Source organism: Acipenser ruthenus, chromosome 22, assembly GCF_902713425.1.
Source record: "Acipenser ruthenus chromosome 22, fAciRut3.2 maternal haplotype, whole genome shotgun sequence".
NCBI classification, from domain to species: Eukaryota; Metazoa; Chordata; class Actinopteri; order Acipenseriformes; family Acipenseridae; genus Acipenser; species Acipenser ruthenus.
The window spans coordinates 2,999,032-3,016,528 of NC_081210.1; the positions used below are offsets into that span (position 1 = coordinate 2,999,032).

A 17,497-nucleotide genomic window follows, 5' to 3' on the forward strand; every position below is an offset into this window, starting at 1 on the left:
TACAGTTAAAAGCAGCAATTTAGCCAAATATACTTTATGCTGCAGATGTTTCAGATTTGGGTGGCTTCCAAGTGGGTGGAAAGAGATCTGTTGGCAGTTACAGTAACTGATAATGTCTGTTATTTTGAATAAATATATTGAATAGACTGCCACCCATGATTATCCCAGAAACTTAATAAAAATGAAACACGCTTGACTGATTTACAGGGCAGACAGTATTGAGGTGCAGATGTATTGCTTACTCTTGGTTTATATCCATTTTTCTTTTAAATGTAAACATTTAAAAGAATGGCATGTGGGGGAAGAGTGCCCCCTACTGAGCTATCAACACTGCTTTTCAAGCACTGCAGCACCTGATTATCCTTGAAGGATCCCCCATCCCACATACTGACCAGGCCCAACCTGAGGGTTCACGAGAGCAGACCCTAAAACTGTGTTTCCAATGCCTGATGTTGCCGTGCTGTGCAAGCTCACCTGCGTTCTTATTGAGATTGGTGCTTGTCAGTCTATATGGAACTGTAATCTTTTCCACCGCCAGTATGACGCAGGCCTGTAATTAATTACAAACGAGAACTGGATGTGTGACACTTTTGGGTCTATGGAAACATGATGTGTTTGTGTCAGACTTACCAAATGCGTCACATCTTATACTATATCTTCATCATGATATATTAATTAGATTAATAATATAGTTCTTTCTTTGACCCTCTATCAATTACATTTTTATGTTTTAGCTGTTTACTAAGCACCTCAATACTGAGACTTAAATGAACTTGCTTGGTGAGACTGGGAAGTGCATCCGTTGGAACAGCACAGTGGTCATGATACCCAGAGCAGCTTGGTTTTAAAATACGCTTTTCTCTTTTAATGATGTATTATCAACGTTTTTCAAATGCATTTTTTCAGCTTTTCATTTCTAGTTTTCTTACAGACAGGGTGACCATATGGCTCCTGCGATAGCCGTTTTTTGTTCAGTGAATTCTGGTGTCTGTATTTCTGCATTCTGAAAAGCACACGAACGCTTAGAAATATTGAACTCTCAGTTTCAGTAATGTAGAACGGCATATTAATAATTATTATTAAGTACTTAGTGAAGCTCTAAAGAGTGCTTTTCCAACACTCAAAAAACTAATGCTGAGGTACCTAAGTACACAGACGTTTCTGCTAAAAGTAAACGTCTTTACCTGCGTTAAGACTTTCTAAATTTAAGAAAATTTATTAGGCATTAAACTACACAATGATAGGAGCAGTGAATCATTACCTATTACTAACTGTGTATAGCTCAAGAGCTGTCAATGTTACAGTCATACAAATAGGGGCCTTGTGAAGTCTTAATAAAACATGAGCAAAATCCTTATATGCACAATATAGAATGGGCCAGACTTAACAGTGAACATCTCTGAAAAATTAAACTGCAGACTGCGTTGCACAGCACGGCACTTTCATCCTCTGCTACGGAAGCGCGGAGGTGCCAGTTCCGTTTTGTGGCTTTTTTTCCCTGGGCTGTAAGATTAGGGTGAGCAGCTGGGAACAAACGATGATGTCGGAGCAGGAGGTTCTAACATGCTCCAGTGCTCGGAATCGAGGAGGAGTACAGCGGGTGGAAGGGAAATTAAGAGCCAGCGTTGAGAAAGGGGAATACTATGAAGCCCATCAGATGTACCGCACTTTATTCTTTAGGTGAGTAAATATCAAAAATAAAAAAAAATCTCACGAAGATTCAGGCCTGCTTTCCAGATCATTCTGTCGTTCAACCGAACAACCATCCCCTTTAGTCCCCGCCCGTTTGTTCTGTGATTGGTTAGCTGTCTACAGGAGTCCGCTGTGATTGAACAGATTGTGTGTTAGTCACTAAAACGGGTTGGGTTAGGTTGGCTTGGCTTGTTGTATTTATATACTCTTAACACTAACAGGCCCAAGCACTTGAATAATTCCGATTAGCACACGGTTGTATTTTAACGACATATTTACCAATGTGTACATTTTAACAGACAATTCTTAAGGCAAATGGACGCTGTATAGCTGCGTTCTCTACAGCGGTGGTGATTCTAGTGATAAAGTGAAGTGTTTGTAACTAGCCTGAACGCAACTTAGGCTGACTGTGACAGAATGTCACTTATCTATTTATCTAATGAAAATACGGTATCATTCGTGTTTCTGTTGTTGCACCATAAAGCAATCGAGGAAAGACGAAATAAAAAAGCACGCATACTGACATTTTTTTCTCCCCATAAGAGTACAGTATACTGGGCTATTGCTGTACAATACCAGTGCTAAAGAAATGTCTACATTTAGTTCATTAGTGACCAAAAAAAAAAAAAAAAAAAGCTTCACACTTTTCATTGACGCTGGGAAAGCTATGGGCAGCGTCATTTATTTTTTGTATACAATTATTGAGGGCTTTAGAATATTAGGTACATTTTAAAACAACATTTGTATTGTGCTAATGCTATTATATTACAGCCGGACATGTTTACCTAACGTTGTTGGCCTTTTCAATATTTGAATAGAGTCGTGCCCGGCAAGTGTATTCAAATAGTGATACGACCAGCAAAGTGCCATGTTATCAACAAGAATATCTTGTGAAATGTTACTGTTAAAATCACAAGCTGATATGATACACCCTTCCTTGCTCCATGTAATAAGACGAGACTTGCTAACGACTGTTTTAAAAAATGTTTTTCATTCCCAACTGAGGTCTCAATTACTTAACTAGACCCATAATTGAACTGATAATTTGCTTAATTAGACCTTTGTATTTGTTTTCAGCACTTAAACAGTTGCAGATTTCAGGTTAGCTATAACATTTAAAAAGGTCTAATTGAGGAAATTATCAGTTCAGTTAAGGGTCTAGTTAAGTAATTGAGAGCTCAGTTGGAATGCAAACCAGCAGACACAGGGGGTCCCCAGGACTGGGGGGTGGGAACCACTGCCCTAGGGGTTAATTTTCAAAGAGAAACCCAGAAACGAAGCCTGCTATTTACATGCATCGCTATAGCACCATCTTCTGTCCAAATCGCTTACTTTTTCTCACAGTTTAATTATATAAAGGCAAATAGCCATATGTTGAATAAACAGCTTTTAAAAAAAAATACTTCATCCAATTGTACAGTGTTTGTCTCTGTAAATGAAGCCCAGCATTTTTTTCCTTGCAGGTATATGTCACAAGGTAAACATGCAGAAGCCAGAGAGTTGATGTATTCGGGAGCTGTGCTTTTCTTCAGCCATAATCAGGTAGGTATACTCTTCTAGTGATATACAGCACTGCAGTGAACAGTGCCATCCCTGAACCTTGTATTGTCCAGTAGGCTTGCTGGAGATGAATCCCTGCTGCTTCTCTGAAACATGAGGCTGTAGCAGGCGACAGCACTGGGAGACACAATTAAAAGAAATCCCTGTAGATTTAAAAGTGTACTCCTAAGCGTTTTTTTTTTTTTTTTACAAACCCTTGTATATTTCTCTTTCCACAGCAAAATAGTGCTGCTGATTTATCTATGCTGGTTTTGGACTCACTTGAAAAATCGGGTGCAGAAGTGACAGATGAAATTTTAGGTATGTTTATGTTTTGATGACTAATTGCTAAGGTGGGAAATTGTGCCAATTTGGATGGGGTGGGGGCCGGGACTGTTTCAGAACTACTGGATCTTGTAGTAAATGACTATAGTTATGTTAACCCATATTATTCGGAACAACAGTGAGGTCATTGATAATTGTGCTAATGCTAGCATGTTACATGTTGTGCTGTATAAGGGCTGCACTTCACTGGTTACCTTCCTTCTTGCAGAACACTTGGCAAAGCTGTTTAGTCTGATGGATCCCAATACCCCAGAAAGAGTAGCTTTTGTTTCCAGAGCGATAAAGTGGTCCAGTGAAGGCTCAAGTAAACGGGGGCATCCGAAACTGCATCAGCAGCTTGCCGTCACATTATGGAAAGGTAAAGGTTTAAAATTATAATGGCACTCTAACCCCAGCACTTTAACCCCTTTGCAACCTCCCATTCCCACAGTGGTTTTTAGGTAGCCACCATCAGCCATGTTCTTAGCTGTGTAACTCCATCATTAAACTGCCCTTTGCGAACCTGCAGGACTTGTCTCTGATTACTTACCCAGCTTGATTGACAGGTTGATCACTTTGAAGAGTCCTTTTCATTGTCTCACACACCCACATTCCCAGATCACCTCCAAGAAATAGAAACTGTGGTTTTGATAATAGAAAATGACCTTTGCAGTTAAAGTTGAAATAGGCTGCTCTTTTCTCCCCAGAGCAAAACTATAGTGAGTCTCGGTATCACTTCCTACACTCTTCGGACGGTGAGGGCTGTGCGGATATGTTGGTGGAGTACTCGGCATCTCAGGGGTACCGGAGCGAAGTGGACATGTTTGTGGCTCAAGCAGTCTTACAGTGTGTATACCATAACAGACATCTTATTATATTAGAAATGACTCTGCATCGTTTGAATCTGTTAAACCAAGAGTAAGATGCATAGAAATAAATGTCAGTTTGCCTTTTCCTCTTTTCCTTAGTTTTTCTTTCTCTCCTTTTTAGATTTCTGTGTTTAAAAAATAAACCCAGCGCATCCGTGGTTTTCACAACCTACACACAGAAACATCCTTCCATAGAAAAGGGGCCGCCCTTTGTACAGCCTTTGTTAAATTTTATTTGGTTCCTATTACTTGCTGTGGATGGGTAAGTATCCATTGGGTATATTTTGCAATGGCTTTGATAATGCTCAAATCCTTTCACGCTAAACAATACACTTGAAGTGTGAGAGTCATTAAAGTCCTTTTCTGCCTGTTTGATTTCTTTCAGGGGTAAATTAACAGTTTTTACAGTGTTATGTGAACAATATCAGCCGTCTCTGAAGAGAGATCCAATGTACAATGAGGTAAGGTAATGTCAAATGGCAGGACTTGGGGTAAAAGTTATTAATGTTGTCTTTTGCTAATCTATGAGTAGTCTAGTTAAATAGTCGGAAAAATCTAACAAATTATGATTAATACCGTCTGATAAAATATTTGTGACATTTTCATTCCAGTATCTCGACAGAATAGGACAGCTTTTCTTTGGAGTACCACCAAAACAGTCCTCGTCTTACGGAGGATTGTTAGGTAAGGCATGCTTAAAGAACACTTTTCTGTGTACTCTACAGTTTCTTTCAATTCCCTCAGCATAGTTTTAGGTGCAGGTGCACAAACATTGTGTGCAGGTTGCCTCTTTTTATAAGAGGCATCATTTTTCACAGTTTAAGCAGCCAGAACCTCTCTCCTCCAAACTCAGGAGATGACATTCTTTTAAGTTAAGGTTGTGTCTCTACTGTTATATAAGATGTAGTTATTATGTAATAAGAGACAATACAGGATTTATTATTAAACAGTGATGGGTATAATGTCTTGAGTTAGTTCAATACCATGGTAAAATCAGGGCTGGGAATTAAACTCCCGTTCCAGAGCAGTTTGATCCATTCCTGGTTTTACTAGGAGTTTATTAACACACTTGAGTTTGTTACCTACATGCTATGGCTAATCAAGCATGCATTAAAACCTGGAATGGGTGATACTGCTATGCAATAGGAGTCTTATTGCAGTCCCTGGTAAATTATGTCCCACATGCAGTGCTTAATTGTAGTGGTTTTCACAATGTGTTCTCAGGAAACCTGCTGAACAGCCTGATGGGGGCGAGTGAAGAGGAGGAGGCAGAAGAGGGCCAGGAGGACAGCAGTCCCATTGAACTGGACTAAGCCAGGGCTGGGGTCAAAGTGTTTGGGCTGCATGGAGTATTTGGGCTGACGGGTTGTTTTAATAATAAAAACAAGGTGATTATTCTCAACTCCTGTGTTGCGTCTGAGCAGCTGCAAAGGGCTTTTTCTTCGTTTGCAGATAAAATGTTGGTAATGGTTTATCACACAACCTCATTCCAAGATACTACCCTGGTGTGTTGTGGTGGGTTTCCTTTCAATAAAAAGGGAAAAGGCTCCTTTTTTGCCCAGTTTCAGTCCAAATCAGCTCCACTTACTGTAGATATGAGTGTTAGGGCTGCATTGCAGTCATAGTAAAGTGGTTTGTCGTAGTAGCATCATTAGAGGTTTAAGTAACCAGATTTAGTCTGGATGAGTCAGTCTGCCTCCCTTATCAATAACACCTGCTGATCTGGTCATATTTGATTTGTCTTGAGCTACAGCGGAAGGATTCACAAACCTATGTTCCTGTATGAATGAAGATAGTAGGCCTATACAATTTATATGTTATACTGTCACTAATGGAGACTGTGGGATATTGTTTGGTTCACCTGTTTGGAGTTAATTATGTGCATTAAAGGAGAACCACATTCAGCTTGTTCAACTAAATATGTGCATCTTTTCTCCTTACTTGGCAAAAAGTGACCTGAGCCTAGAATAAATTAAATCGATGGCAGCGCCATCAACAGTATAAAGTATAGTAAACAACGTTGCCATAAACTTTGATTAAATTGAGGCCCTGGTTTATTTCCTTGTCTTTTTTTATGTTATGATGTATTGGCCAATGACTTATGGGAAACAATTAAGCTTTGGAACCCCACAAGTGTAGAACCAATAATCCATTGTTGCCATAATTCTAAAATGTACAGAACATGAACTATGAACAAGAGAATTTAACAACGGCAATCTGCATGTATTTTTCTGACAATTCTGCACAAAACGGACTCCAACTAATTCTATCCTGGAAAAATATTCGAAGCATTCCGTTAAATTGTGATACAAAACCCACATGTGTCTTGCAGGTTAAGATTTTGAGTCTTATTTAACATACAATCCGTTTAAAGCTACAGTCATATTTGTTTTTGGACCTGCATGATGTGTATATATCTTTTTTTTTTTTTTTTTTTTTTTTCATGAATTCGTGTGACAGTGGGAGGTGTTTTTAAAAAAATTAATTAAATGGAAAGTGCATTCTGTAACCCAGAACATCTTAATTGTGAAATCGTAATGTGGTTTAAACCAGCCCCCACATGGGATTGTATACAGTGCTCCCCCTTTATAAGGTTGCCCTTTATAATACTTCCGACTACAGCGTTATAAAGGGGAAGCGCTGTATCTGCCAATATCTGCTTTCATTTGTTAAAGAGAAACTTTAGATTTGTTTTGACTTCAGCCATTTTTCATATTTATTACACCTCTGCTTTTAGATCCATATTTTTTTGTTTGTTTTATTTAATATTTGATAAAAATTTACCTCACAATGTGTAAGCTGTCAAGAGTTTTATTGACTTGTGTTTGAAAAAGTGATGTACTCAGGTCAAACTTGAAGTCAAGTAAAGTGGTTTCTGCAGTTTAAAACATTGGACGTGGTGCTGTTTTTGTATCGTTTAGGAAACATTTAGAAGAACACGATCACTCATTTAGACAGCATGTACAGGGTTTATTTCAGTTTTCTGCCACATTAGGACAACTGACCAACGCAAACAAAAATGACCTGGACACTTTCTGATGGATTATCCTTATGGATTTACCAGAAATCTTCCCTCCTGTAATCTTTTAATCTCGTTTTTATTTCCATTTCTTTTGCTTAGTTAGCTTTTCTCTGGAAAATGCTCCGCCTTTCCACTGAACTGATAACCCCCCTTTAACAGATTGATAATGATGGATGCTGTTCACACATAGCTCTCACAGAGAGCCATTACTAACTGACAGAACAATACCACCCATTTATTATTAAACAGAACCCTGAAGGCACCAGCTAAAACCTTAGTTTACCTGAATTCTGATTGGGTGTTTTGAAGTAATGGATGATGTACTTTATTTTAACACTAGTGGCTGGCCATTCACCACAGAATGTAAATGACTACTGAGAAAAAAGTGACCTTACTAATAATTAACCCTGTAATGCACATTTCTGTATCACATATGATGAGCCATCCCTCTATGTTACTATTTTTTTTAATCCAGCCACAATTATGCAGTACATTATGTGCTACCGGACAGGGAAATTAAAACAAACAAACAACAAAAACTACAAGAAACTACATATAAATGCTTTTATTATTGTTTCATCCTTCATCCCACCTCTCAACCCACCCTACCCTCAACTAAACCCAATCTAGGGCTCTTCCAGGCCTTTCTATTTCTTTGAGAAGAATATTCTTATGCGGTTTTAAGTGACAAGCACCACATATTTATCATGTGCAGTAGAACCTTAATTTTCCAAACCGCTCCGGTGTTTGTATAAATGAGTGTTTATACAACAGGGATACAGGTGTTCGGATATTTAGGTAAAGTATTCCGATTTTTAAGAGCAAGTAGCTTCCAGTTTGATTTAGGTATTTTTTTTTTTTTAGGTCCCCTTGGTTTTTTATGATGTTTACAACCGTTCTGATTGCTTTGTATTGCAATTGCTCCAGCACTGCTGTCAATAACTGTTGTGCAGTAAATGGTGCTTGTGCTTACCAATTTAAAGACACATTGGGTAATCTAGCCTAGATGGTGGCCTAGAACTCCGGATCAAATGAAGTGAAAGTCAAAGCACCTTTAACACTGACTTACTAAAAACACAATGTCTTGAGTAACAGCAATAAGAATTACTTGGAATAATTGCGTAAATTTAAAAAAAGAGCTCTTTAACCCTTGAAATCTCCCTTTGACATCACAGAAGGAATGGTTCATTACTGCAGTCGTGTTTTTACCTCCTACGGTACCATCAGCCAAGCGTATTATCATACCCTTCTGTGGAGAACAGAGCAGCAGTTAAGCATTCAAGGATCAACCTATAGAAAACAAGCCTCTACAATCGACTGCATCTTGAAGGAAAGAAAAGAAAAGCAAGGGCAGCTGGAGTGACATCCATGATGTGGACCTCATAGTACTAGACTGCATCATCTCGTATGGGATGAAGTGGCTGGGAATGTAAAACCAAGGCTTCCAGTATGGAAGCATGCCAAAGCATGGTACACTACAGGCTGTGCAGGGAAACTTTGGCCAAGACAATAAATCAATAAAAAGCAAAAGCATAGGGTAATGCTGTCATTAATTTGTATCAGGTTTACTGTTTGCAAGTAATTATATATTTGAGATAACAATAAAGTGAATGATGATGTGTGGTGCTTACTGTTTCCAAACTGTACAACAAAATATTCACATTCTTTTGTCAACTTAATATGGTTTACCAAGATGCAAAAGATACCACTGCTTTCTAGATCCTGCTCTTGGACTCGTTCCTTTTGCAGATTTCACACAACCAGGATTATATTTTCCCTGTTCCACGTCGAGTAGATACCCAGAAGTTGATGCAGGATCACTTTATATTTCAGCAGTATAGAAGGGCTGAAATCTCATGACCCAGTAAAGACAGCCTTCTCATGCTAGCTGGAACATACCTTTACTCTGGTCCATTAGGTGCCTGTAATTATATATATATATATATAGATCCTGGAGATTTCGTAATACATTTTGAGAATTGTTGCAATTGTTGTTTTTTATCTGTCTGCTTCCGTTTGGCCTAAATGCCTCGTCACTTACAAAAGCAGCCCTTACATACTTCTGTAGAATAAACCAAATGTCATAATTTTAATTTGTGTAAACTATCAGCTCTATCCACACTGTGAGATCCTGACTGAAACAGACTTTCAATAGGAAGATTTGTGTGTTACAGAATGGATTCCGTGTGCATTACTAATAAATAAATCTTGCAGGTGTTCATTCTGCACCATTGGCATCCCAAATGTTTTGGGGAAAGGTTCTGATTAGGAATAAAAAAAAGGCAGCACCTGTGCGCTGTAGTGTGGAATGGGGTTGGTCCTGTTGGGTTGATCAGTGCTGCAGGCAAGTGATAGTGATCAAGTTCCTATTTTACATGATAGTGACCCTGGTGAAAGGACAAAAGATTAAATTCCAGTTGGCCAACAGATACGGCAAGTCTTTATCAGAGTAAAACTGTGAAATAGCATGCATATTTGAAGTGTGAAATTAGGATCACTACAATCAAAACTACCTTTAAACAAACAAAAGAGCCCCATGGCTTTTCTTGTTGCTATCCATCATGTAGTAAATACCAACACACAAACACCGATGACGCTATCTCTCTGAATATCTGGGAATCTGAGAAACTCCACATGGACCCTGTTTGGCTCGTGTTTTGGGTTATTCTTTTTGCTTGTGAATGAGCTTCAGTAAATAAAATAAAAAATAAAAAAATAAAAAAATAAAAAACATTGAGAAAGATGCTGTAAACCAGAATTAACTAAACACCACAGATAGAGCCTTGATGGGCCGAATGGCCTTTTCTCGTTCCCAAACTTTTCGTTTGTGCTTATGTTCTTAATTGTGAGTGCTTAGTGTATCTCACAGTCAGGAAGATGCATTTGTCAGGTTCAACTAGGAGTAATAAACAGTATAGAGATTATAGAAAATGCAAAGCATATTTTAACATATAAACACATGGAACTAGAAGGAATAAAAACAAATGAACAGGATAAATAGATGCTTTTTATTTGAAAGGAAGGTAAAAGTATAAGAAACTAAGTCAAGTGAAGAAATATTTTGGCAGATGCCATCTTTGGCATACAAGCTGAAACACTTGTGTGTACCTGACAGATTATTTTACTTTAACTAACTAAATAAAATTTGACTAATCACTGGCCTCAATATGCCACATATTGTTTTATGGGTACGTATGAGAGCAATATTTGTCCAATTATAATGGGAGATCATAAACTTATTTTAAATAATCATAATTACATTGAAAGTCTGGTTTATTACCACAGCTAAAGAAACAAAAAGTAAATTCACATTTTCCAAGGTATCAAGGTTCTTTTTTTAAGTTTAATTGATATTCTGTAGTAAATCATATCATTATGACTTTGGTTTAACAGTGAATGCAGGGTTATTATACAGTTGTATCCGCGTACAGGAACACCTCCCATCGTAAATGGAACTTTGCTTAAAAGAACACCTTTGCTTAAAAGAACACTGGTACAGTACTGTTTTGTAACCTGATAACTCATCATCATCAAACTTAAATTCAAATAGTTTATTCAATCATTTCAAAACTAACTTGTCATTGCGAGAGTGTCTTGAGGAACACTGCTTGGTTTATTCAATCTTTCAATTTATCATTGCCTCGTTGTGTATTCTGATTTCCACGACTGCACCGCATGGCTGCGCTTTTTTTTAAAAAATTTTGACAAGACAAATGTGTCTTCATAATGTGTAAGTTATTTAGTTAGTATTTGTTTCACATTAGAAAGCTGCTTCAGTTAACGGTGGCTTTGCATCAGGAGCTGTAATATATAACACACATCATAAAAAAAACAGATAAAGGGGTAAAATGCAGACTGCATACGTATCTTATAATTATATATCTCGTGGTTAAAGCTGTGTGTTGCATTGCTTAGTAACAGCACAATGAGTGCTTGTGTAGAAATGGGTTTTTGCAAGAACTGTGTAACCACATTTTGGGAGTTGTTTGCAGACCATCTGGAGTTTACTCCCGGACCACAAGTGGTCTGCGGACCACAAGTTGGGAACCACTGGTCTAGGTGAAATGGCTGCCAAAGCTTAATTATTCATGCATATTTACTATACACGCATATGGGCTATTGTATTGATTTTCACAAATTATAGGTTTCACAGTTAAAGGAAAGGTTGTGAATATATTCACAACTGGTCAGCTTCCCAATAATGTTGGTTTGAAAAGTCTAGGTGATATGGTTATGAATATCAAATGAATATCAAACTTCAAACCAACTTTACCACGGTTGATTCATATTGTCTGTGGTCAGCACTCCGTCTTAGAGAACACTTCAGCTAAGAGAACACTTTGCTTGCTTCCCGAGGGGTGTTCTCTTAGCCGGAGATAACTGTATATACTTTTAAACTGGCTGCTTAAATGTAGTTGAACTGCATACCCAGCATGATCATTAGGATAAAGAATGATCCCTGATTGGTCATTAAGATTCTAGCCTAGTTGAGGTGGGCAGGTCAATATGGCTCTGCAAGACACACAGCGTATAAGAACAGAGCAGGGTCTCAGCTCCCCAGTGTCAAGCTAGGATGAACATGAAGTCCCTCATTGGTGTCACTGTGCTTGGCTTCATTGCCCAGGTCTATGCATTGCCAATCACGGTAAGTCGGTTTTGGCATTATCTGAAACATTTGTCTACTTCTTCAGTGTGCAAATGCACTTTTCTTACAGATGATTTTTGTACCTTCCACAATACCTTATTTTTTCCTTCTTCTTTTCAGAATGAGAACTCAGGTGCAAAAGATACAGATTTAGGTAAGTCTTGAGCTAGATCCGTTATGTTATATTCTTTAAAGGAGTCAAGTGAAAATAAAAAACAGCTCTGGGGAGTGTGGTGGTCATAACTAATGCCCTGTACTGATTTTAGTCGATGTTTGTTAGTTGATGCTATTTTATAGTATAAGGGTTTTTTTTAAAGTTGCTTTTTAATAATTTTCTACTTCTACTAAATAAAGTAAAATAGTTGACAATTACAACCTTTTTTGAACTTCACATTAAAGATTGTTAAATCAGAATACTGGCAAGTCCAAATGCATAGCAAAGATCTGATCTCAATGTAACAAACGTACCATTTTCATGGAATGGCTAAGATTACATTGAGGTCTTAGAAATAAGATTTAGAATAGTTCATAGATTTTTGCATTCAGATTATTATCGTTTGCAAAGGTCTAATCTCTTTGAAGACAGGAGTATATTATTGACAGCCAGGAAAAAGCAGGAATGATTATTGTCTCTTTTTTTCTCTGACAGAACCCTGGGTTGTCATGGATAAAATCATCCAGGCTAATGCCAACATAGGTAAGTCTTATTAATCATGTAGAAAATGAACAGAGTCACGGAATAGCTCTAATAAATGACAGCTACCTGGATATATGACCAGTGGAGGTCACATGGTCTGTAAAGCCACTGTAGGTCACATGGTCTAGTTGGAGTTGGTCCATTGGGATGACTTTGTTGTTTAATACAAAAAGGATTAGTTTGCAAATAACAGTAAGAAAATTGATTTTAAAGCCTTGGTTATTTAAAACCTAGTTTGAAAGTTACAGATTGTTTATATATATATATATATATATATATATATATATATATATATATATATATATAGTAATTCAATTGTTTTAGGATGCAAACTGAAGACCACGTAGAAGAACGCTGAACTTACTGTTTCCTTGTTATTTTAAACCCTTTTAACAGCTCTCGTGACAAGACATTACTCCATCAAGTTTGGAGATATTGCTGTCCCCAACAGCAGGACTGCAATGTTCTGCCCGACGAACGACTGTTTCTGGCCCAGATCAGATGACGGCTTTGTGTACATTCCATACAAGATATCCACTGAGTATTGTAAGTGTACAGATCTGTATAATGTATCTGCCTGTCAATGTATCTGCCGGTCTATCGGTCTGACTGTCTTCTTCAGTTAGTGTCCTGACGTACCATTTAGCACTTCATTTTATCTTTCTGCAGAACCTTAGAAGGCTGGTAAAGGTAATCACATTTTCTCAACTAATATCAACACTTCTCAGCTAATCAAGTATGGTATCATGTTTCCTTTCTGTTTGCAGCTCCATCTGAGCAGGCAGTAATCACAGATGCAATGTCGGAATATGCCAAAGTCAGCTGCATTCGGTTTGTCTCTTACACGAATGAGATGGACTACCTTCACGTACAGCCCTTGGATGGGTAAGTTTGTGGTCGTTGTATGATTTCTGTATTCGTTCAGTACACTGATAACCTTAAACAGTCCTAACTCCTAAGGCAAGGAACTCTGGTAGACCAGCGTCCCGTCAATTATAAAATATGATTCGCTTTTTTAGATGCTGGTCCTACTTTGGTCGGAGTGGTGGGGAACAGCCGATCTCATTTTCACGAATTGGCTGTCTATATAAAGGAATAATCATCCATGAGCTTATGCACACTCTGGGCTTCTACCATGAACACAACCGGAGCGACAGGGAGGATTACATCACTATCATGGTGGATAACATCCAACCAGGTCTGTGTTCATATATCACAACCCTTAGAAAACTTCACCATGGTGTTTATGCACTTTCCCCATGCAGTTACCCTGGTTTGCCATGTTTTTTTAATATGCTCTGATTTGATAATGTGTGTTTTGACTGACAGCACAACTTTGCCATGGTTTATTATTGAACCACCGGGAGGACAGTTTTTTGTTTTTATTTTTCTATAATGGACTTCGGAAAAAAAAACAAAAAAACGATTGGTATGGATAAAGTTATTATAGAATATCTTTGGTATGGGCCCATTTTATTTTGCTATGTTTTTAGTATGCTGCCGTCAAATTTTAAAGGGTGGTTATGACGTTAACTTGAACATCTGTTTTAATTTTAATTTTCATCTGTTTAATCCCTAATTTGGCTGGAACTGTGCATTCTTACACTGGAAATTTCTTTTCCCACTTATCTAACAGGCCGAGAAGATCAATTCCAAATCCTTAATACCAACAACCTGGGAACCAAATATGACTATGGCTCGATTATGCACTACGGCAGGCAAGTGTCTTCCTGCAGTTTACACTGTGTCTGCTTGCTACTTAGGACTGTGAGAACGTTGAATGTCATCAGAAATGTGCTTCACGTTTTTGTTCAGCTTGCTGTATTATACACCCTATTTATTTTGTTTATAATTATGTTACAGGTATTCTTTTTCCAAAAATTCTATGCTGCCAACTATAGTCACGAAACCAGATTACGTACTGATCGGACAAAGGACCAGGCTGAGCTCTATTGATATTCTGAGAGTAAACCGACTATACTCGTGTGGTAGGTCTTTTTTATTTGTATTATTTATGTATTTTTTTCAACTGACTACCTAGACCTGGTTTGATAATCATATCCACATGCTTTAGATCTTTTAATAACTGGAGTATTGCTCCTGAAGCAATTTCATTTTTCATTCTGAAAACCATATTTACTGCCACAAAAGTTCATCCTGATCAGTTTCAGGTGGAAAATCCTATATACTGTGTTACAATATACTGTATATGTGCCTGAGTATTTATAAAAGATAATAAAAACATGTTTTTACTTTATATTCATTAGATGCTACTACAAATCCTATGCCAGTTTCCACCACAAGGCCTACCACAACCACAACCACGACTACAACCACAACCACAACCACGAAACAACTATCTGTTGCCAACTATTGGAGACAATATCTTGGACAACCTTTAATCCAATTAGGCAACGGTAAGTAAAACCAAAAAAAAAGATATCTAGATATTTCTAATGGTTTTCATAGGTCAAACATCTACTGCTATCGTGGTAACTGATTGTTAGCTAGCTACTGTAATACTTACCATGGCAAGACCCATCTGGGTAAATTAAATCATAGCCAGGACATTATCAACGCCTATGAGTTAAAATAATTCAATATTTTCAGCCTAGAAAAGGAAGCACTTTTTTAACAGAGTTATAAATGCATTAAATAGCCTACCAGGTGATGTGGCAGGATCTAAAACACTGGGATCATTTAAAAAAAAAGTTTCGATTCTGTGCTTTTAAATGAGATCCTCTAGTTCGGGGGAGAATGGTGTGCTAACAAGGCCGAATGGCCTTTTCTCCTTTCTAAACTCTTCTTTGGTTTCTATGTTCATGCTGATATTTCTTTGTACATGGCAACCAGCTGTTATACCACAAGCAGTTTACACTGAAAACACTATAGTGGTATTTCGAGCATACATAGTTCTACAACAAGGGAATGCTAGGAGTTATACGGTGAGTATCCAGTCTATATGGGATCTAATAATGTCCATTTTTTTTTTACTAGATTGTGGTGGATTATTAGAGAGTTCATCTGGGGAAATCTTTTCTCCAGATTATCCTAATCTATACCCAAACAATAAAGACTGTCAGTGGAAAATAAGTGCCACATCAAGGGTAAGTTTTATTTTATTTATTTTTTATTTTCCCAAAACTTAGTGCTTTAATTCAGTGATCCATCACAAGTGCCCTAGTAAAAGCATAGTATCATAAAAGCATGGTTAAGCATTGTGAAGCACAGCGAGATATGGTAAATCTTATTAATAAATGTGGTATACTATAGTATATAACAATGGGAAAAGCACAATAAAACTACAGATATACAGTACCTTTTATAAGGATAGTTATATACATGAATGCTAGGAATTATACAATTTTTATAACAAGTGGTAGCAAAAATACTTTGCAAAAAATACTTTGTAATTCAGTATATAAAACTGGTAATAGCACAATTAATAACATGGTCACGGATGTTTATTTAAAACGAAAATGTTACCAAACTTTCTATATCTCCAGGATCAATTTTTGATTTAACAAAACAAAATATACAGAATCATTGTTTTAGAATTGCTGATGAATTGTCTTTGTTTATCAAAATTGAATTTGCTCATCGTGAAAAAACATTTCTTTCAGTACCAAATCAATATAAATATCAATGTGATTTTCAAACTTGCTATGTCTTTTGAGCAAACAGGTAGAGCTAATATTTCAGTCCCTGGATGTGGAATACTCTGTGAAGTGCTTGTGGGACTACATTGAGGTGCATGATGGGCCCTCCATTGACTCCAGGATCATGGGACCCAGGCTGTGTGGTTCCTACATCCCCAAGCCCCTGACTTCCTCTGGCAAGGACCTGCTTATCGTGTTCCACAGCGATGAAAACGTGGCCAGCAAAGGATTTCATATATCCTACATGTAACTATTATTTATTTATGTCAGATATGAACTACATCATATACAATCACCGTTTACAATGTGCAATGGTGTTTTGATGGATGGTTTCTTTCCAAATCAAGTACTGTAATAGATGTTTTTGTTTTGTTTCAGGTTATATCTTTGAATAGGAGAACATGTCAAAACCTGCAAGTAACATCCTTCACAGAGGGATGGGGGGGACTGAAGAAAGCACTATTTCTCTCCAGAGGAAGGATACACAATCTAAAATATTGAAAGTCAAAATAAAATTCACTTTGCTGTACTTTACTTGACAAATAAGGATCTGTACAAAGTCTGGTATTTTGAGTCCTAGATTGCTGTGAAGGAATCCAAGAACAGTCTATTTTATTATTTTCATGAAAGTTGTTAAATGAATCCCCCCCATCTCAAAAGGAGAGGCCAAATGTTGTACCATGTATTGTAAAATATGAATGATTGCTTATTAAAAAAAAAAAAAAAAAAAAAAAGATTAGATTTTATGTGAAACTGTGTGCACAACTGTCAACAATTGTGGCCAGCAGAGGGCAGTGTCAGAAAGTAAAGAGTGGACCAAACAAGGCAGGTTTATCAACAGTACGTTTTCTGTTGTGTGTTATTAATTTGAATATAAATTCACGGATGTAAATACTTTTCCTGATGGGAAGTTTTCCACCTTTCCACGTCTCAATGAATAAAAACGACAATTCCCTTTTTGTGCAAGTGATACACACACGGGCACCTGTGCAAGAAAACCCTGAAGCCACAGTAGAAGTGGGGGACAAACTGCGTATGACATATGCCAAA

At 37.4% G+C, this 17,497-nt stretch overlaps 2 protein-coding genes across 2 annotated transcripts; both read left to right on the forward strand.

Annotated features, from left to right (window-relative positions):
* Positions 1–1,404: 1,404 nt before the first annotated feature.
* Positions 1,405–7,217, forward strand: LOC117431252 (Golgi to ER traffic protein 4 homolog). The gene is made up of 9 exons (XM_034052012.3): positions 1,405–1,680; positions 3,156–3,234; positions 3,471–3,552; positions 3,785–3,934; positions 4,263–4,401; positions 4,546–4,686; positions 4,810–4,885; positions 5,036–5,108; positions 5,649–7,217. The coding sequence occupies exons 1-9, from the start codon at positions 1,538–1,540 to the stop codon at positions 5,735–5,737; spliced, it is 972 nt and encodes a 323-aa protein (XP_033907903.1). The 5' UTR covers positions 1,405–1,537; the 3' UTR covers positions 5,738–7,217.
* A 4,802-nt stretch (positions 7,218–12,019) lies between these two features.
* LOC117431806 (high choriolytic enzyme 1-like) lies at positions 12,020–17,117 on the forward strand. Its single transcript, XM_058996601.1, has 12 exons — positions 12,020–12,091; positions 12,212–12,245; positions 12,741–12,788; positions 13,185–13,334; positions 13,556–13,673; positions 13,808–13,986; positions 14,425–14,506; positions 14,652–14,776; positions 15,056–15,205; positions 15,786–15,895; positions 16,473–16,693; positions 16,826–17,117. The coding sequence occupies exons 1-12, from the start codon at positions 12,020–12,022 to the stop codon at positions 16,836–16,838; spliced, it is 1,302 nt and encodes a 433-aa protein (XP_058852584.1). The 3' UTR covers positions 16,839–17,117.
* Positions 17,118–17,497: the final 380 nt, after the last annotated feature.

Excerpts from the sequence above, each read along its gene's own strand:
- LOC117431806 (XM_058996601.1), top strand. The coding sequence starts at position 12,020 with ATGAACATGAAGTCCCTCATTGGTGTCACTGTGCTTGGCTTCATTGCC. Across the intron at positions 13,335-13,555 it reads CAAGATATCCACTGAGTATT|CTCCATCTGAGCAGGCAGTA; the intron begins GTAAGTGTACAG and ends TTCTGTTTGCAG. Across the intron at positions 15,206-15,785 it reads TTTAATCCAATTAGGCAACG|ATTGTGGTGGATTATTAGAG; the intron begins GTAAGTAAAACC and ends TTTTTTTACTAG.
- LOC117431252 (XM_034052012.3), top strand. The coding sequence starts at position 1,538 with ATGATGTCGGAGCAGGAGGTTCTAACATGCTCCAGTGCTCGGAATCGA. Across the intron at positions 4,402-4,545 it reads GTGGCTCAAGCAGTCTTACA|ATTTCTGTGTTTAAAAAATA; the intron begins GTGTGTATACCA and ends TCTCCTTTTTAG. Across the intron at positions 4,687-4,809 it reads CTATTACTTGCTGTGGATGG|GGGTAAATTAACAGTTTTTA; the intron begins GTAAGTATCCAT and ends GATTTCTTTCAG.